The following is a 17,560-nucleotide window of genomic DNA, read 5'->3' as shown; positions in this document are numbered from 1 at the left end:
GGGCGGGGGGCTGGACTCGATGATCTCCCGAGGTCCCTTCCAGCCCTAATGTCTATGAAATCTATGAAATCTATGAAATCATTTCTCAAGATGGGTCTCTGCAGTGGCAGCAGGTGGAAGCACAGGGAATCAAGCCACAAGAGGATAATTCCTTCTCCTGCTGCGCAGGACTGAAGCTAGTTGGAGCTTCAGGTGAGGCCCCAGGGCTGGGGTCAACAATCAACTGACAGGCAGTCCCAACCCCTCACCTAAGGAACTAGAACTGGTTCCAGTCTAGTGAGGAGGCTGGGACTGACCATCAGCTAATGGCACTGAAATCTCAAATGGGGTCCAGTGAGATCCCAACAATCAGCTGATCTCAGCCCTGGGACCAGAGCCGACCCCAGGGGGATGCGTTGCCTGGAGCAAATCAGCCTGTACAGCCCCCCGCCACTTAACACTGCATGGGGCTGTGGTACCCCTGCACAGGGGGTGGTGGTGGTCTCTGTGCTTTCTGTGGCATGGGGCTGAGTCGCCAGCTCCAGGTGGGCTCTGTGGGAGGAGCCACAGCTGCTTTGCCTGGCTCTGCGCAGCCTCCCTAAAGTGCGGGGCCCACGGTGGTTGCCCCAATTCACTGTACCCTAGGCACAGCTCTGCCTGGGACCCATAAAAGCCAGTTCCAGACTCCCTTGCAGTCCTGGGCCTGGGACCAACAATCAATGAATTGTGGACCTTAGGGCTGGGGCTGTAGTTCAACATTAGCTTAACATGGTCCATTACAGAACTATTGAAATGTTGACTCATAGTTAGCGTCCCATTGGCCAGCTGCCAGCAGGAAGATCTCAGGTACACACTGACTTTATAGAAACGGGAGACTCCTCCCTAGCTTGCTCCTGTGGCCATACGGCTGAGGGCAAGCAAAACTCAGGGGCATCTGAACCCAAGGCCCGGGCTTGGGCCTGTATGTAGGATGCCCACCAAAGGATTTGGAAACATTTGAAGCCCCAGATCAGGGTAGAAGATGTTTGCCTGTGGTAGGGCCACTTATGGTTCTGGACTGACTCATGGATTTGGAATTGATTTGGCTTGGAATATGGAAAATTTATATTAAAAAAATTCTGTTGAAACTAACACTTTCATGATTTTGGCTAGTGAGAGTGTGAGCGGGGCTCTATAATTGTGCTATGGGCACTGCCTCATTTCCAGTCACTACTCAAGCCCTAACCCTGCTGTTGGCATTCCTATTGGCTTTCTGAGTAGCTTTGTGGTTATTGTGGATCCCATTCCTAGATACCTATCTCTGCTCACTCAGCATGGATGATAAATTCTGCTAAAGAGGTAACACCCAGAAGTTGTAATTGGGATACTGAGTCCTGTGCTGTCCAGCTTCCCCAGATAATCTGTCCCTTGGTGATGAGCTAGTGAAACACAGCGATGGCAGATGCTGGTGGGCCAGAGGGCAGAGGCAGTGCTCATACATCAGGAGTTGCCCCTGGGCCATCAAGTTCCCTTCCCCCTGCAGGTGACACCCTTTCCCATAACCTGAACATCCCTTCTTCCTACTAAAAACACACAGTAGCTGTAGTGCCCTGTCCCCCCGGCCCAGGCCTGAGCTTCAGGCTACCAGTTTGCAGCTAGCTCTGCCACTGGCTGGAGAAGCTGCAAGTGGCCGGCGACACTTTCACTTGCCTGAGGGTGGGTGGGGAAGTGGGAGAGATGCAGGGCTATTAGCTGGTGGGCCCCTTCCCGGCAGGGTGGAAGCGGCACGGGGTCGTCGCGACACAGAGGGCTAGGAGGGAGGGGGCGAGGGTCCACCCCAGCCCCCCTCGGGCTCGCTGCCAGCAGGCGGCAGGCAGGTCTCCCGAGGGGCGGCCGCGGCCAGGAGCCGGCTCCGTGCTCGCCGCTACCGGCGCTCTCGCGGTTTGCTGAAGCCTGACCCGCCCCTGCGGCAGGAGCCGGCGGCTTCCTAGCGCTGCCCCGCCGGACAGGCTCCTCCCCCCTTCCCGCAGCCCACGGCCCGCCGGACACCAACACGCACCTTCCCCCCCGGCCCGGCCGCCTCCCCGCGCTGCGGCAGCCCGCGAGAGGCGGCAGCGGGGCAGTGCCGCTCCGGCCTCTCCCGGCGCCACTTCCACGTGTGCCGCCGGCAGCGGGAAGCCCGCGGGGCCGGCTCTAGCCGAACCGCTCCCGCGCCGCCCGCAAGACCCAGCCCAACGCGGACCAGCTCCTAGACGCGGGCGGGGAGGAACCAACGGGAGGCAGGAAGCCCTGTGCCCAGGCCAGGAACGCGGAGGGGGGCGAGAAGGGGGGGTGTATTGCTGCCGGTCCCTGGAAGCTGTGGGGAGCCTGGATCCCGACACACAGCCCGTCCTCCTGGCAGCCGCCTCCACCTTCCCGGCCCCAACAGCAGGGATCCTTGAAGACGCCACGCTGCGTGACTATGGCGGGCACCGGCCCCCGCTCCCTCCCCGCCGGCCCCAGGGGCCCTAAGGGAGAAGGGGGGGGGCAGGGAGCGGGACCTCCCGTGGCCAAAGCGGGGCAGGCAGGCCTGCCGGCAGCCCCGAGCCCCGGGGAAGGGTCACAGTCGCTGACCGCCGCCCCTGGCGAGGAGCGGGGACCCGGACGAGCTGCAGCCGCAGAGCCCACGAGCTTCCCGGGGGCTCCCGCAGGGCCCACCGCCCGGCCCAGGCAAGGAGCCCTCCGGGCGCTTTGGTCTGCTTGAGTCTGCGCTTCTCGTTAGCAGCGGAGCAGTTTAATTGTTCTGTCGCCACGTGCGCAGCAGCGGTCGCCTGGAGTCCTTGCCAAGCGGAGCCAGACGGTTCTGTCCCTGCCAAGGGCCGAGAGGCCGGGGCGGGACCGGGCGGCCAAAGCAAACATGTGGGGCCCTTTGTCCGCAGGGGCTGGCTGCGAAAGACGCTTCGTATCCCGGGCCCTTGAGGCACCGGCCCCCGCGCTCCCTGGGCCAGCGTGGAGCGATGAGCCTCGAGCCCTCGCAGCAAGTAACCTGAGTCCGGGCCCGGCCCCGGCCCCGCAGCTATCGGGCTGCTCCGCGCCTGCCCCTTCCTAGGCAGACAGCGGCCAGGCTGCTCCCGGGCTCCCCGCGCCGGGGGTGTGGGGGCGCTCCGGGGGTTAACACAGCGCCGGAGGGGCGAGGCCGCGGGCGGGGAGGCTGGCGGCAAAGCCGGCGCTGCCAGCCGGCGCGGGGCCGGACTCCTGGCGCTCGCCCCGCTGCTGCTGCTGCGTCCCGCTCATCTCCAGCCCAAGCCGGGCCTGCGGCTGCCTCCACGAGCTGCGACCCGGCCGGCCCCACGGGGCTGGTGCAAGGGGCAAAGGCCGCTCTGCCCCCTCCTCCTCTTCGGGTCCTGGAGGCCTAGTCCAACGCAGCTCGCGCCTCTCCCCCATTTCCCCGGTGGGAGGTGGGGACTGGCCGGGCCGTGAGAAGCCGGGAGCCCGACCCGGGCACCACATCAGGGGTAGCACCTACAGGCTGGCGAGCAGTCACTATCCCGGGGCACTGATTTGCCCTCCCTGCTTTTTCTCTCTTCATGCCAGCAGGGAGGCCAGAGAGTCCTGCCTGAAACCCACCCTAGCCCAGCAGCTTTCCCTGGCCTTGTGCGTGAGGGATGGGGCTGGACGGTTCTTCAGGAGTCCCTGAGCGCAGTGTGAGGGCAGACAGTAGGGCTGTGCAAAATTTCACCGGCTATTTCATTTCAACACTGTTTCAACTTGTTTTGAGCTCGAAAAAGCCTTCCAACGAAAAGAGGCCAGTCAAAACAGCCAGGTGAGGGGAGAGCAACAGCTGTGCTCCCAGTGGCTGTCCAAGCCCATGTGGCTTAGCCCAGGGGGAAGTGCAGCCCTGGCTCTCCTGGCCTCCTCCCTGGGCTGTGCTCCCTGGCGCTGGCGAAGCCAGTCTGCCTGTCTCCCGACATCATGCTGAGCTCCAGCCGGCTCCACCAGCCCCATCGAGCTCAGCCGGGTAGCTGGAGGCAGGCAGAGAGCAGGGGCTGCACTTGGCCTCCTGCCACCAGGCTGAGGTTCGCTGGGCTGGGAGCCACTGGGTGCTGAGCCCGGTGGAGGGAGGCGGAGCGCTGCACCCAGCCTCCCTCCATCAGGCTGCAAGCCACTGGGACCCCAGCCTGGTGGAGGCGGGCTCAGTGCACCCCCAGGACAGCACCCTGCCTCCACCAGGCTGCAAGCCAGTGGGAACCCAGCCTGGTGCAGGTGGGCCCTTGCCCGCCTCCACCAGGCGGGTTCCCAGTGGCTTAAAGCCAGGTGCAGGCAGACAGGGCACATCCTGGGCTGCGCCGTGCCTGCCTGCACCGGGTTGGGTTCCCACTGGCTTGCAGCCTGCTGGAGGCGGGCAGGGCACAGCACCTTCCTCCACCTGGCTCGGTTCCCAGCTGCTTGCAGCTCCATGGAACTAAGCCTGGTGGGGGGGAGCGGAGTGAAACACAACACTGGGGCTGCACTTGCCTCCCTTCACCGACTCAGGTCCCAGGGAGGCAGCAGCCTCCCGCCTGCACCCCTGGGAAGGCTGCGGGGCTCTGCCGCACTCCTGCTCAGGGTGCCGGCCCTGATCTGTCTGTGAACAGAGGAGGCTACTCCTCCTCCAGTTTCATGCTTATTATTGCCTGGATGAAATGTTGAAACGTGCCCTTACCATAGCCCCTCAGGACTGGCCCTGCCTGTACTGACCACCTGCAGTCTTTGTCTGTAGAAATCCCCACTCCTGCCTCCATCATGCAGTGATTTCTTTAGGCCAGTGTTTCTCAAGCTGTGGGTCACAACCCAAAAGTGAGTCAAAAGAATATATGAAAGGGTCTTAAAAATGGATCAACAAACTTTAATAATTGATTTTCCTTTAAAGGAGAAAAACGTGGGATGCCATGGCTTTTCCCTTGCAGGCTGGTGGAGTTCCAACCTGCAAGGGGCTGCTTGGAGCTTCTTGCCCCCCCCCCGCCTTTGCCCCACACACTGGGGGGCTGAGGCCTGGGGACAGCAGGTCCAGGGTGGGGGGCACTGGATTGGGACTAGCCATCCATGTTTACAAATGGGCCCTGGTACAAAACAGTGGAGAACCACTGCAGTTTAGGCAGAGTTGAGACAAGAAAGAAGGCTCAGATCCAGGTAGTTATTTCACTTAAGACTGGCTGGATTCTGCTAGGAATGAGGTCCCTTTGTGGACTGGACCCCAAGTGGTAGGACCCCAGTAGGACTGTGCCGAACAGCACTGTTCCGCTTTGACTTCCAGTTTGATGTTTCGATGGAAGAGTGTTTCATTTCGAGTTTTGTTTAGTTTTGAAAGCACTGTTGCATTTCATTTTCTCAAAACTGTTTTGCTGTTTCAGTGCTGTTTTGATATTTCGCCCACTCAGTGCCAGGAAGATCGGTGCTGCTGGCCCCTGCCAGCAACACCAGCCTCCTGTCATCCAGCAGGCAGATCAGGGAGCCCACACCCCCAGGAGGAGTCCGGCACAGCCCCCACAGCCTTCCTGGGGGTGCTGGCGAGCCCCTGATCTGCCTGATGGATGACAGAAGGCTGGTGCTACCAGCTGAGGCCAGTGGCAGCACTGATCTTCCTGGCATCTGTCAGGCAGACTGGGGATGCCTGCACCCCCGGAAGGGCTGCAGGGGCTGTGTCAGACTGCTCCCGGGGATGCAGGCCCCACATCTGCCTCCTGGATCACAAAAGGCTGGTGCTGCTCCCTGGGGCCAGTGGCAGGCAGGCCTGGGGCAAATCAGTTTGTGCAGGACCTGCAAGGGTGGGTCCCTGCATGAGCTGATTTGCCCCGGGCCCGCACCCTCCTTGGGCTGGCTCCAGTACAGGCTCAGAGCATATCAGCTCATGCTGGGACCCGCTGCCCCAGTCCCACAGCATGAGCCTCCTATGATCTGGAAGGCAGATCAGGGGCCCATTACCCCCAGAAGGAGTCCAGCACAGCCCCCGCAGCACTCCTGGAGGTGCAGGCGAGCCCCCAATCTGCCTGCCAAATGGCAGGGGGCTGGTGCGGCCAGCTGGGGCCAGTGGCAGCATCGATCTTCCTGACATTGGGTGCGGGCTGTGCCCAGTGCTGTCCTGGGCAGCAGAAGCATCCTCCTGTGATCCGGCAGGCTGACTGGGGGCCCCCACACCCCCAGGAGGGCTGCAGGTCTCTTCCAACTCCTGCCAGGGGTGCAGGGGGCCCCAATTTGCCTACCAGATGACAGGAGGCTGGTGCTGTGGCCTGGGTGCAGCCCGTGCCTGGACGATTGGTGCTGCTGCTGGCCCTAGCTGGCAGCAGCAGCCTCCTGTCATCCAGCAGGCAGATCGGGGGGCTGCACCCCGGAGGAGTCTGGCACAGACCTGCAGCCTTCCTGGGGGCGCGGGCCCTTAGATCTGCCTGCTGGATGACAGGAGGCTGCTGCTGCTGGCTGGGACTGGCACTGAAGACAGGAAGCCTGGCTTCGAAACTGGAAATGTTTGTTTCAAGTGCCCTTGTTTTGTTTCAAAGCTGTGTTGAAGGCTTTTGTTTTATTTCGATTTCGCTGTTTCAAGCTCAAAATGTATCAAAACAGCTTCGAAACCAAACACTGGGTGAAATTTCACACAACACTAGTGCCCAGTGCTGTAGTCTCTGGTTCAGTCTCCACTCCTCACACAAGGCAGGGAAGGCTTTCTCCTGTCACCTGGTTCTGGTAGGAAGAGTTGGGGAGAACAGAGTCAGCCTCACAAACCGGGACTCTTGTCGTCCTTGGGGAAAAGCTGGAGCAGGAGGTGATGGAGCAAAAGGAGGGGGCAGCCTGGATCCTTCCACAAGTAGAGTCCAGGCCCCTCCTGCTGCAGCTGGGACAGACCCCTTGCCCCCTCCCAGGAGGGCTGCAGGTGGTGAGCCCGCATCCCAATCTTTCCTGGGCGGGAAAGGGTGACTCACTGTCAGGATGGCTGACGCAACCAAGGGCTATCTCCCTCTGCCTTCCTCTGTGACAGCTGGATGTTGGGGGAGCTCGAAAACAACTGCAGCTTTGATCCCAAATGACACTGGCCGGCCGGAGACGGCCCGTCTAGAGCGGGTGTCTGCTGGCGGACTGGGTCGAGTGCAGCCGTCACGAGGCTGCCCCCCCTCTCCCCCCCGCGGGATGATCCCATCAGGAAACTATGGGCTGGCGGCGCTGCCGGCCACACGAGCGCACGCCCCGGCGCGCGAGCTGCTCTGCGGCAGCCCCTCCCCCTCCTGCGCCGCAGCCTCCTCCGCCAGGCTGGAGGAGAGCCGGGCAGGCTGGAGGAGCTGCTTCTGCCCATCCCCCTTCTGGCATGCACACGGGCTGCTGCTGCCTGCGGGGATTTCTACAGCTCCGAGGTTAATGCCTGGCAGCCGCGCTCGCAGCCCCCACGTGAGCGGCCCCGCGGCTCTGGATCTTGAGCCTGCTCTGTCTCAAAGACAACAGGCAGAACTGGAGCAACCCTGACGTTTCCTCCCCCCACCCCTCTTATTTTTTTCTGGGCAGCCGAAACCTGTTGTTTGCATCTTGCTTTTCTGCAGCACGCCCACGGAGCCGGGCTCCTGGGGTATTTCTGTAACCAGCTGCTGACATTCCGTCTCTTAGCAGGATAAATCCAGAAATCCCCAAATGAAGCTCACCTCCTGGAGCAAGTGCCCACATGTCCTGATTACCAAATCGGGTTCTGCTCCCTGAAACCTGCTCCCCTGCATACACCCACATTGTAATACGCCCCCGCACAGCAGATACAGATGCTTGATTTCATTAGGCTGGTAGCGAGGTCCGGTACTTTGCACTGCAGAGCTGCCCCCTGCTTTGCTTTAGGAGTGTGGGTTTTTAATTCCCACCATTGTCCATTTTTACCCAGCAAGGTTGGGGTCTGTCTGTCACTGGAAGTTTCCATCTTCGCCTATGGATGAGCTGGGGTGACGCTGCCTGAGATGGGGGCTGGATTAGCTGACCTCCGAGGTCCCTTACAGACCGGTTTTCCTATGATCCTGAGGGGGGGGGAGGGGATTCAGCTATGCCCACATTTTTTGCAGGCAGTTATTGTCCCGAGGGAACGGAAGGTCCTGTTGCTATGACAACGAGGGTTTAAATACAAGAGAGAAGTGAAAAAGATTTTCACCATAAATAGCCTCTCTTCAGGGAGATAGTGCGGGCTCTTAACAAAGACTCCAGAAATACCCACTGGAGGGTTTCCGTCTCCCCTCCCAGTCACAAATAGCCTGTCTTCCAGGGCACACGCCCTGGTGGCAGCCTCATGGCAGCAGTCAGGCCATGAGGCTGAAATAAGAGCCCTTTGAAGGGGCTGCGGGTTCTCCTCCCTGGTGGGAACACCCCAAGGCAAGCTCCAGAGTGCCAGTGCCTGGCTGAGCTCTACCTCCAAGGGCAGTTGTGGCACTGTGGGGTGTGTGGAGCTGCCTTCCCCACAGGCCTGGCTCAGCGCACGCTTGGGACAGCCCTGTGGGGACCAGCACTGCCAGTCCTCAGGTCGCCCTTGTGAGCTCAGTGCTTAGGCAAGGGGACAGATATGCCAGGGGTTCACTGCACTCCCTTTGCTGCTTCTGCAGAGCCTGATTAGACCAGAAGCAAGAAGGAGTGATCTGCTTTCTTATAGCAGCCAGGTCCCCCAGGCACAGAACATACCCTTCCCAGTCCCTGAAGGAAGCAGAGCAGGGGACTGGGGAGTGGAGTCCATCAGGCTCCTGAGGGAGGAGCATAGTGTGGACTAGAGCAAGAAAACACAAATCAGGCCTTAGAATGGGGGCAGGCAACCCCCAGCACAGGTGCTAGAGACTGGCACAAGAAGGCATTTTGCTTGACACCTGGGGTTGCTGGCAGGGAGGGGATGGGGCTGTCCTGACAAAAAAAGAATCAGGCTGCTGGCAGCTTCCCTGCTGGCAGCCCCGGCTCCCCAACGTCTTATAACTTGAGGTTGCAGTTGTCTTTGGCACTCTGCCCAAAAACCTTGCTGACTCCTGCCTTAGAAAGTCACTGAGATGGCTGCTTTGCAGCAGCAGTAGGCAGGAGGGGGAAGGGCTTAGAGAACTCTGCTCCTCGGACTACAGATCCCCTTGGCTACTCCCCAGCCAGCATACATACATACACGCTTGTGATTCTGGGCAGGTGCCTGGGTCTCTCTCACAGGTCGGCTGGGTCACATGAGGTCTGTGGGTTTTCTTGGGCCTTGGGCACCAGCTGCCCTCCAGGGATGTTGCAGCATGCACGGGGGGGAGGGGAGACGCTGGAAGGATGAAGGTCTGATGGTTATTTCTGTAATAGGAGGCATCTACCCTGTGGACAGCCCACCCCTTCGCGGAGATGTGACAGGCTTTCTGCCTGGGTCTGCTTGGAGGCTGATCTCCTGCACTAAAAGAAGATGTCACTAGTCAGCATAGCGCTATGGTAATCAATAGGAAACCATTCAGATTAAATGGTAGGAGGTTTTAAACGGCACTTGAAGGGAATCGAGCAGAGCACCGCATTCAAGCTGGGTCAGAGGAGTGAATACCTATTGACATTCCATTTAATGCCCAGGCCCTGGGGAGCCGGGCTGGCTTCAGCAGGCAGACCAAACATGCTTCAGAAAGCTGCATGCTAGCCTGCAAGGGGAAGGGGCATTAAGCTCTGGGGCTGCGCTCCAGGGAGAGCAGCTGGACACCACAGGACCTGCTAGAACACAGCCACTAGCTGGGAGACCAAAACCTCTGCTTCAGGCTGCCAGAAGCCAGAGACTGCTCCCTACCCCTGCCCCATGGCCCCCTGCTACATGGCAGAAGGCTCTGGGAAGTCTAATAAAGGGGCATCAGCAAGTCTCTGATTGCACTCAAGGAGATGTGGGAGTGAGTGGAGGGTGGGGGGGTGATGACACTGAGGGCCCCTGTCATGCCTGGTAGGGTAGGGACCAAGAGAATTTCTCCCAGCTTATGCACTTGCTTCTCCTGCCCTTGAGGAACAGAAAGGCTCCCAGCTTTTAGCTGAAGAGGAAGCCCTCTTGCTCCAGTGTGAAGTTGCCACAGGTCTGCTGTCAGAATTGGGCGCAAGTGCAGGGCCGGGGAGAAACAGAGGAGTGGTGCAGGGAACTCATACAGCCAGTGAGGCTGTGGGGGAAGGGCTTCACAGGGAGTGAAGGGAAGCAGCTGGAGAGATCAACAGAGACTGAAAGGAGCCTGCTGCCTTTGCCAGCCCTGGCACTCAGCATTTCTCACAACTAAGGGATGACTACATAGAGAAGCATCCACCTCAGGACTGGTGGGCCCTCCGCAGGCTACTGGTTGTGATCCTTGGCATTTCAGGAGCCTCCCTGCCCCCCCAGCCCTGGAAACCATGCAGGCAAAATGCTCCAAGTCTGCATGCCCACACCAGCCACCCAACCCAAGCTGTCCCTCAGGAGCTGTCTCCAGAACTTAGTAAGAGCAGGAGGCTGTGGAGAGGAGAGCAGAGAATCAAGCTAGAATGAAAGGGCTCACCATGTACTGCCAAATGGAGGGTGCCCTGCACTGGGCATTGGGATTGGCAGGTTCGTCCCTAGTGTGACTGCGGATCATCCCAGGGGCTCAGTATCCCTGGCAGTAGGCCGGGGTGGGCTGCTCCTGTTTAAAGTGGAGGGCACCTCCTCATGGCAGGGCTGCCTGGCCAGAGACAGTGACGCTGAGGATTCTGCAGCAATCTGGGGGCAGGTGCCAAAGGCAGCTCTGAGATTCCACAAAGGAAAAACATGACTCCTAGCAAGACCTTTCCAGTCTTCTGGCTTGCAGGGCTTCGACCCCTGGCCTCTATCACTGACTGTGGTGTGGGGCTCCCTGAGTCAAGTAAGTCTGATGCTCTGTGGGTTTGCAGACATACCCAGAGGTCCTGGGCAGGGCTGTCCCGGGGCTTAGGAAATGCCCATGGCCAGAGCTGGTTTTTCGCAGTGTCAGTCCCCTGGGGTACAGGCTGTGGGGCGCAGAGCCCATGCACTTTGAGGATGGTTCCAGGCCCATGTGCAGCCCCACCCTGTGGGCACCCTGTGCAGCCGTGGTCCCTGCTGCTGCCAACCTCAGGGGATGGGGATGGGAGGGTCCTGATCATTGGGGTCAGTAGGTACGGGGGTCACCCACAACCCCTCCCCAAAGCTGCCAGTGCCAGCCCAGCTCAGGACAATCCATCCCACAGCAAATTGAATCTAGGCATCGTGAGGTTCCTTCTGAGTGGCAGGGCACCACAGCTGCCAGCGGAGGGAAAGGCTGGATGGAGCCTGTACTGACAGGCAGGGGTATCAGGACCTGGGTGCAAGGAGTCCTGGCAGTGTTGGTGGAGGGGAGCATGGGCCCTTGGCAGTGAAAACTGCTCATGGACTGGCAAGTCATGGAGCAGGGCAAGGACTCTCAGTTCACAGGGTGTGCTTTCCCACCTGTGGGCTGTTTGCCCCTCACCACTGTTCTATAGTATGTGCCTTCTTCCCTATGGTCTGCAGAAGAATCTGCATGTGCTGGGCTAAGCAACTCCAACCTTCAGGTCAAACAGGAGCAAACTTGTGTAGACAGACTCTGTGGTGACCAGGGTGATGGGACCCCTGTGCACAGGAGATCCCCCTTGGCATTCCCAGGACTGAGGGAGTACCAGAGAGCTCCCTCAGACTGGAGCCACCAGGCTGCATGGGTAATTTTTAGTTTCCATATTCCTTGTTATTGCTTTCCATGGGGTGAATGCACTCACTGAATACCAGACAATTCTGTTCTCTCTGCAGCTACTGGATGCACACAGCAGGTACAAGGAAATAGCGGCACACAAACTCTCTCTCTCAAGAACAAAATATGATCAGTTCAGAAGAAACCATTTTATTATTTTTTCCCAAAGAAAAAAAGCAATATAAATATTAGAGTATAAAACTTGCATGTAACACATTGACATTGGTCTATATGGGTATAAGAAGGATATAAGCATATATATAATATATAAGTATAATTCAATATTAGACACATTGAAAGGACAAGTGTGTTTCATTTCACATACACTTAGAGCACAGACCACAAGGAAAGAAGATACAGAGAAATTGAAAATACTGATGCCCACAAGTTAGTTACTGAGTTAAAAATAACACACCACTAATTACAACACTCTCTATACTACCTTGGATTGCTGATTAAAAGAAATATAAACACTACAATTCATCTACAGTACTTCTAGAAGGGTCACATAATAACTACATTAGTTTGTATAAGCCTTTCTATCTATGTAAACTCTTTCTAGTGCAGCCACCACAGGGGGTGCCTGGGATCAGTACAAAAAATCGTATGTAGACAAGGTCTTCCCATAGATGCGGCTTGCTTCTCTAGACATAGGGAGACAGAAATTGGCTAGTGAGGCATTAGTTAGTGCACAATGCTCTGCTGAATACTGCCAGGGCTGGGTTACTGACAAGCCAGGTAAGCATGCCAGCTGTCTACAGTTAACCTGAGGTGATCATAGAAGGCTAGATCTGCTCAGGTGAGTTCTGCATTAGAAGTTACAAAAAATTCATCGTGCTTATCTCTACATGTTTCTTCTTCATGCTACAGACACACCACGCCATTCTGCCTTCCTGGGTCAGTCACAGTTACTTTGATACGAAAAGATGGCCCAGTGCAAAGGGCACACACAACCTTTCTGGATTAAGTAGGGCCTAAGGGCATAATATAGCCTTCCTGGATGACTAAGTGTTTACAAGGACTTAATACCAAGCTGGCTATGTAGCAAGGGCACAATGCACTCTCTCTTCACTTTGTTTGGATCAGCAGTGAAAAGGGAGCACAGCTACAGGGGCACACAGTGAAGAGGCCCTGATAATTCTAGTCCATTAAATGTGGTTTAAAATCCCAATGCCAGGGGTATCAACAACAAAAGAAAGTTTGTTTGTTTCTTATTAAATCTAGCATATTTTGAGTCTCGGATGATCTCCTGGGTACAGTCAGAATCTGGGCTAGAGTGAATGAATGGTCCTGTAACAGCCTGAAAAGTATCAGAATCCTTCCTCATAATCTCCTGACTGACAGCTTGTGAGCATCCCCAGGCTCACTGGCTTTGTAATCAGTGGCAAGGGCTAAGCTCCAGTTCTTGGATCCTTTATCTATGAGTCTGGTCCCCTGGCTCCAGCAAACCAACTGTCACTTACTTGGTATCCAGTTCTGAAGGCCAGTGAACTAAGCCTGTTCTTTGGCAACTCTGCACAGACATGAAATGTGTGGATTTCATCACTGCTGTAGGAGAAAGCAGTGACTCTTATTATTCAGCCCTACTCCTAGATAGACATTGCTCAGTTTGCACTGAGTCTTGTTTATCTGATTGTGCATTTATATCATGCTGTATACACATGCAATGGCTTCTTTGGGTGTGGTGGACTTAGTTACCTTACTGTAGACATGAAGTGAGTATTTTGCATGCAATGCAATGTACAGAAATGTGAAGCATTCTGTCTCTGTTCCCTATGAGTAGATCAGAGATTGCTCTCCAAATGCATCCATCTTTGATAAAGACATAGACTATTTCATTGCTTTGAGCCATAGCTCTCTGTGCTTACAGCAGGGGACTTTCTTAACTTTTAATTCAAGAAAACATTTCCTGTACATATAAATATTTACTGCAATGAATTGTTGAGATGTATTTGTAGAGGCCTGTATAATCAATAGGACAGTATGTAGTGTGTACATCTCATAATTCGAATGGTGTGTTCTGCACTGTGGCCATTTCCACTGCAGTTCAATTGCATTTCCTGTCTCTCACATACCACGATTTTTGTTCCATATTTTAGGCCATCATTGGTCACATTTTTTTAAAAAATGAATGTTTAAAATGCACTTTAAGCTTGTTACTTTAAACTAGTGCAGTGTAAACACCTATTTTTTGAGAATAACAGGTAAACAGGAATTGAAGCACTCCCTACCAACTTCTTAACTAGGAACTTCAGGGGTAATCAAGGTGAAGTTTGCTAAAAGAAAGTTAAATATCAAAATATGGAGCATGAGCTATAATCTGGGAATGTTTTTTCCTCAGAAAAATGATCAGTGGTTTGTAAATAAAAAAAACTCCATGTTAAACTTATTTACACTGGACAATGCCAAGTACAAGCCTTGTAGTTTTCTCAGACCATTCTGGAGTGAACCAAATCCAAAGACATCTTTTAAAGACTTTACAGCCTTGCATATTAAATAACCCGAGTGATAGTACAAAATATGAGTTTGTATTAACAGGGCACTTGCTTTTTTGTTTCCAGATTGATTTATATCATGAGGGCTAACAGTAAGATCCCTACTCCTAGCTCTGACAATGACATGCATTCATAATAGTCCCTACTTTTCCAATGCAAAATTCACATTCACCCTCCATCCTAGGTTGTGATTTGGGGGAGTGCCGGAGGGGTCTGCCCTGTAGGTCTAACCTGCTGATCGTCTCCTGTCAATTTTACTTTTTTTCCTTCTTCCCTGACTTCTTCTTGTTTCCTCCTGAAGATCCCGAGCTCTTTGCATCTCGTTTACCTGAGGAGTTGGAGAGAGTGGCAGTGCTGCCAGGGATGTACACATTCTGTCTGTAGTCTGGGACATGCTGCAGTGTGAACTGGGGGCCATACCTTGCACTGAGGCCCATAGTGCCAGTTCCCCCACCAAGAGTGGAGTTCCCATCAGCAGCTTCTACATGGGACACAGAAGAGAAGAAGACAACAGGAAAATAATTATAACATTAATATCATCAACAGTAGAATTTTAACTAAGTAAGTATTCTTGAGGACCCAGTACAAATCTAAGGTCTTATACAACAGGTGCTGTGCAAATAGCATTTGTCCCAAAGAGTTTGCAGTCTATGTAGATAAGAAAGACAATGTCACCAAGGGTATTAGAACCAGAGTAAGGCATTTAACCCAGAGCTCCTGAGTGCCAGTCCTATCAAAGGTTTAATCACAAGATTATCTATAAATTATGGAAAATTGAAATATGTTATAAGACAATGAAGGGGAGTTTAATACATAAAGGGCACATCTACACAAGATTCTTTACTGTGGTAATCTAATGCACAGTAAAGCATCAGCATCTACACATGCACAGGATTTACTGCACAGTAAATTAGGCAAATGTACCGTTTGCAAATACCAACAAATACAGGTATTAGATTAACGGCACATTAGCTACTGCTCATTAGCACGCATGTAGACAGACTGAGAGCAATTTGCTCCCAGTCAGTCTAGGCAGCAGGGGGACACAGAAAAGGCAGTGGGAAAGGGAGTGAGGAGGGGGAGCTGTTCCTGCTCCATTGTGGAGCTTGGGATTGCAGCCTGGCCTGGTGACACTGCCTTGGGGCAATGCTCCATAGCCAAGTGGCAGCAGCATCCTGAGTTCTCCCTTCACTTTTCTTGCTGAGGGGATGGGGGGAGCTCTCTGTTCCTGCAGTGTTGGGCTGGGGACACAGAGCTTCCCCATTCTCTTAGCCCTACCAGTGCCTGCACAAGCACACACTCCAGTCAGTTCCTGCTCTCTGCCCATGCCTGGGGGGAGCTGGGAGCTAAGCAGCACTAGGATGGGGTGGAGGGAGTTGCAGAGGGGCAGGGGGAGGAGGAGGGCAGGAGAGTAAGCAGCACCGGAATTGGGGAGAGATGCATTGGTGGTTGTGGGGGGCTGTGGGGTGTGTGGGTAAGCATGGGTAGATTGTGGGGGGGACTGTGTGGAGGGGCTGCTCAGGAGGGGTGGGTCCCCTGCCCCCTGCAGGGCACAGCCCCTCCTGCACAGCTCACAGACTGCTCCTTGTAGGGCTACAGCCCCCCACAGGGACTACAGTGCCTGAACAGGGGTTACAGCCCCCCCCAAGAGGGGCCACATGGCCCCCACAGTGGCTACCACCCCCCTTTGCTGCCCTGCCTGGCCCACATCACCCACTGGCTCGTGAAGCCTCTCCCTGATGGCTGCCCCATCCAGCCCCACCCCCTGCTTGTACCCACAGCCCCCCTGATGGCTTCCCCACCCTCTGCCCACTCCCTTAGACACCCCAATGGCTGCCCTGCACAGCCCCATCTCCTGCTTGCACCCTCAGCCCCTGATGGCTGCCCCCGCCAGTCCCAGCCTCCCGGCACTTAAAAAAAAAAAAACCCTCACCCTCATCGGCAATAGCAGGGGCTGTGGAGCCACATGGCAGAGCCGTCCCATGCCCAGCATGGGGCAGCAGGACAGCAGCAGGGCCAGGTCCTGGCCACCTGGCACCTGCACTGCCACTGCCCCATCGCTGGAGTCGGCAAGGTGCCATGCTGTGCAGGGTGGGGCGCTCTGCCATGAGGCCCCAGTGACCCAAATGACAGCTGCTACTGCTGGTGAGTGTGGGGCTTTTTTTTTTTTTAATTGCTGGGATGCTGGGGCCAGGCAGGGCAGTGACTGGGGCGGGGGAAATCGGGGGAGCAGGTCGCAAATGGAGCCAGGCAGGGCAGGGATCAGGGGTGGGGCTCAGGGGACAGGCAGGGGATGGGGCCAGGTGAGGCAGTGACTGGCAGTGAGGCAGTGACTTGGAGGGTTTGGGGGGCAGGCAGAGGATGGGGCTAGGCAGGGCAGCCATTGCTGCAAGACACAAGTGAGTGCTCATGTGGATGTGCCCATTGAGGGCAAATTTGCTCCTGATATGGGCACATATGTAGCTGTTTTCCCAGGCACAGTTTACTGTGCCTCATTTTAATGCACAGTAACATTAAGGTACATTAATTGCACATGTAGACATACCCAAAGAGGACCGGATCTGTCCCAAGACTCTTAGTAGAAAAGAGGTTATTCTAATTAGAGAACTTAATGGAAATATTTTGAGCCTCTACCCTGGGAGTAAAATTAATTTCTCTGGAAATAAAGTGACAACTTTCTAACTCAAATTATCAACGTTTTAAGTTACAGAGAGATAATGGAATCAGTCAGTTTAGTACAGGCCTGTTCTTATGTGAGTTAGAGGAACAGAGCTTAAAAGGTATGTAGGACAATAGTTTCAGCCTCTAACAGTTCAGATCCTTATTTCCTCTTCTTCCCCTCTAAATATTCCAGAAGAGAGAAGCAGCAGCAGTTAGTTGCTGGCATTAGATCAGTAATTTAGTGCACCTTGTCTTGTTTTCTTTAAAGAAACAAACAAAAAAAGAGCAAAATGTGCATATGACTAAGTAGGATAATGGGTTTGTTCTTCTGCTATAGAGATGTTGTTGGTGAGAGGACCTTATCAAACCAGTTCTCACTCAAGGAGGCTGGAACAAGTTCACCCATGGCAACTGGGCATGTTCAATCTGAGCCAAATGGGGACAAGTGTGTTGCACCCTAAACACTAGCTTTCCTAGCTGAGATTCAACAGCCAAATGAAACACATTGGCTGAAGCTGAGAGAAACACATACAAGAACTCAAGGATGGGTCAGAGGTTTCCTTTCACATATAAAAACTTGCATACAAGAACCCAAATAAGCAAGAATGGGTCAGTGGTTTCCTTTCTTTTTTTTTTAATATTGCCCTGATCTTTTATCTGTAGGGGGTAGGATTCACCTATATAGTAAGATCTTTGTTAACCAGGTGAAGTACAGGCAGTCCTCGACTTACAGTATTTCGAGTTACAACACTTTACACTTACAACGTTTATAAA

General features: G+C 54.9%; 1 protein-coding gene across 7 annotated transcripts in view; it reads right to left on the bottom strand.

The window, feature by feature from the left end:
• Positions 1-11,759: 11,759 nt before the first annotated feature.
• LOC109309915 (protocadherin gamma-A4-like) overlaps positions 11,760-17,560 on the bottom strand; it is a 49,639-nt gene continuing 43,838 nt past the window's right edge. For all 7 annotated transcript variants that reach the window (XM_019534804.1, XM_019534809.1, XM_019534806.1 and 4 more), the window contains one exon: positions 11,760-14,606. In XM_019534804.1, the coding sequence (XP_019390349.1) occupies positions 14,380-14,606 (227 nt within the window). In that variant the 3' untranslated portion in view covers positions 11,760-14,379. The remainder of the gene's footprint in view (positions 14,607-17,560) is intronic.

The sequence above is a fragment of the Crocodylus porosus genome, unplaced genomic scaffold (genome assembly GCF_001723895.1).
Source record: "Crocodylus porosus isolate Cpor-Errol unplaced genomic scaffold, CroPor_comp1, whole genome shotgun sequence".
NCBI lineage: Eukaryota > Metazoa > Chordata > Crocodylia > Crocodylidae > Crocodylus > Crocodylus porosus.
The sequence above is the reverse complement of the archived record's forward strand: the minus strand, read 5'-3'. Positions and strand labels throughout refer to the sequence as shown.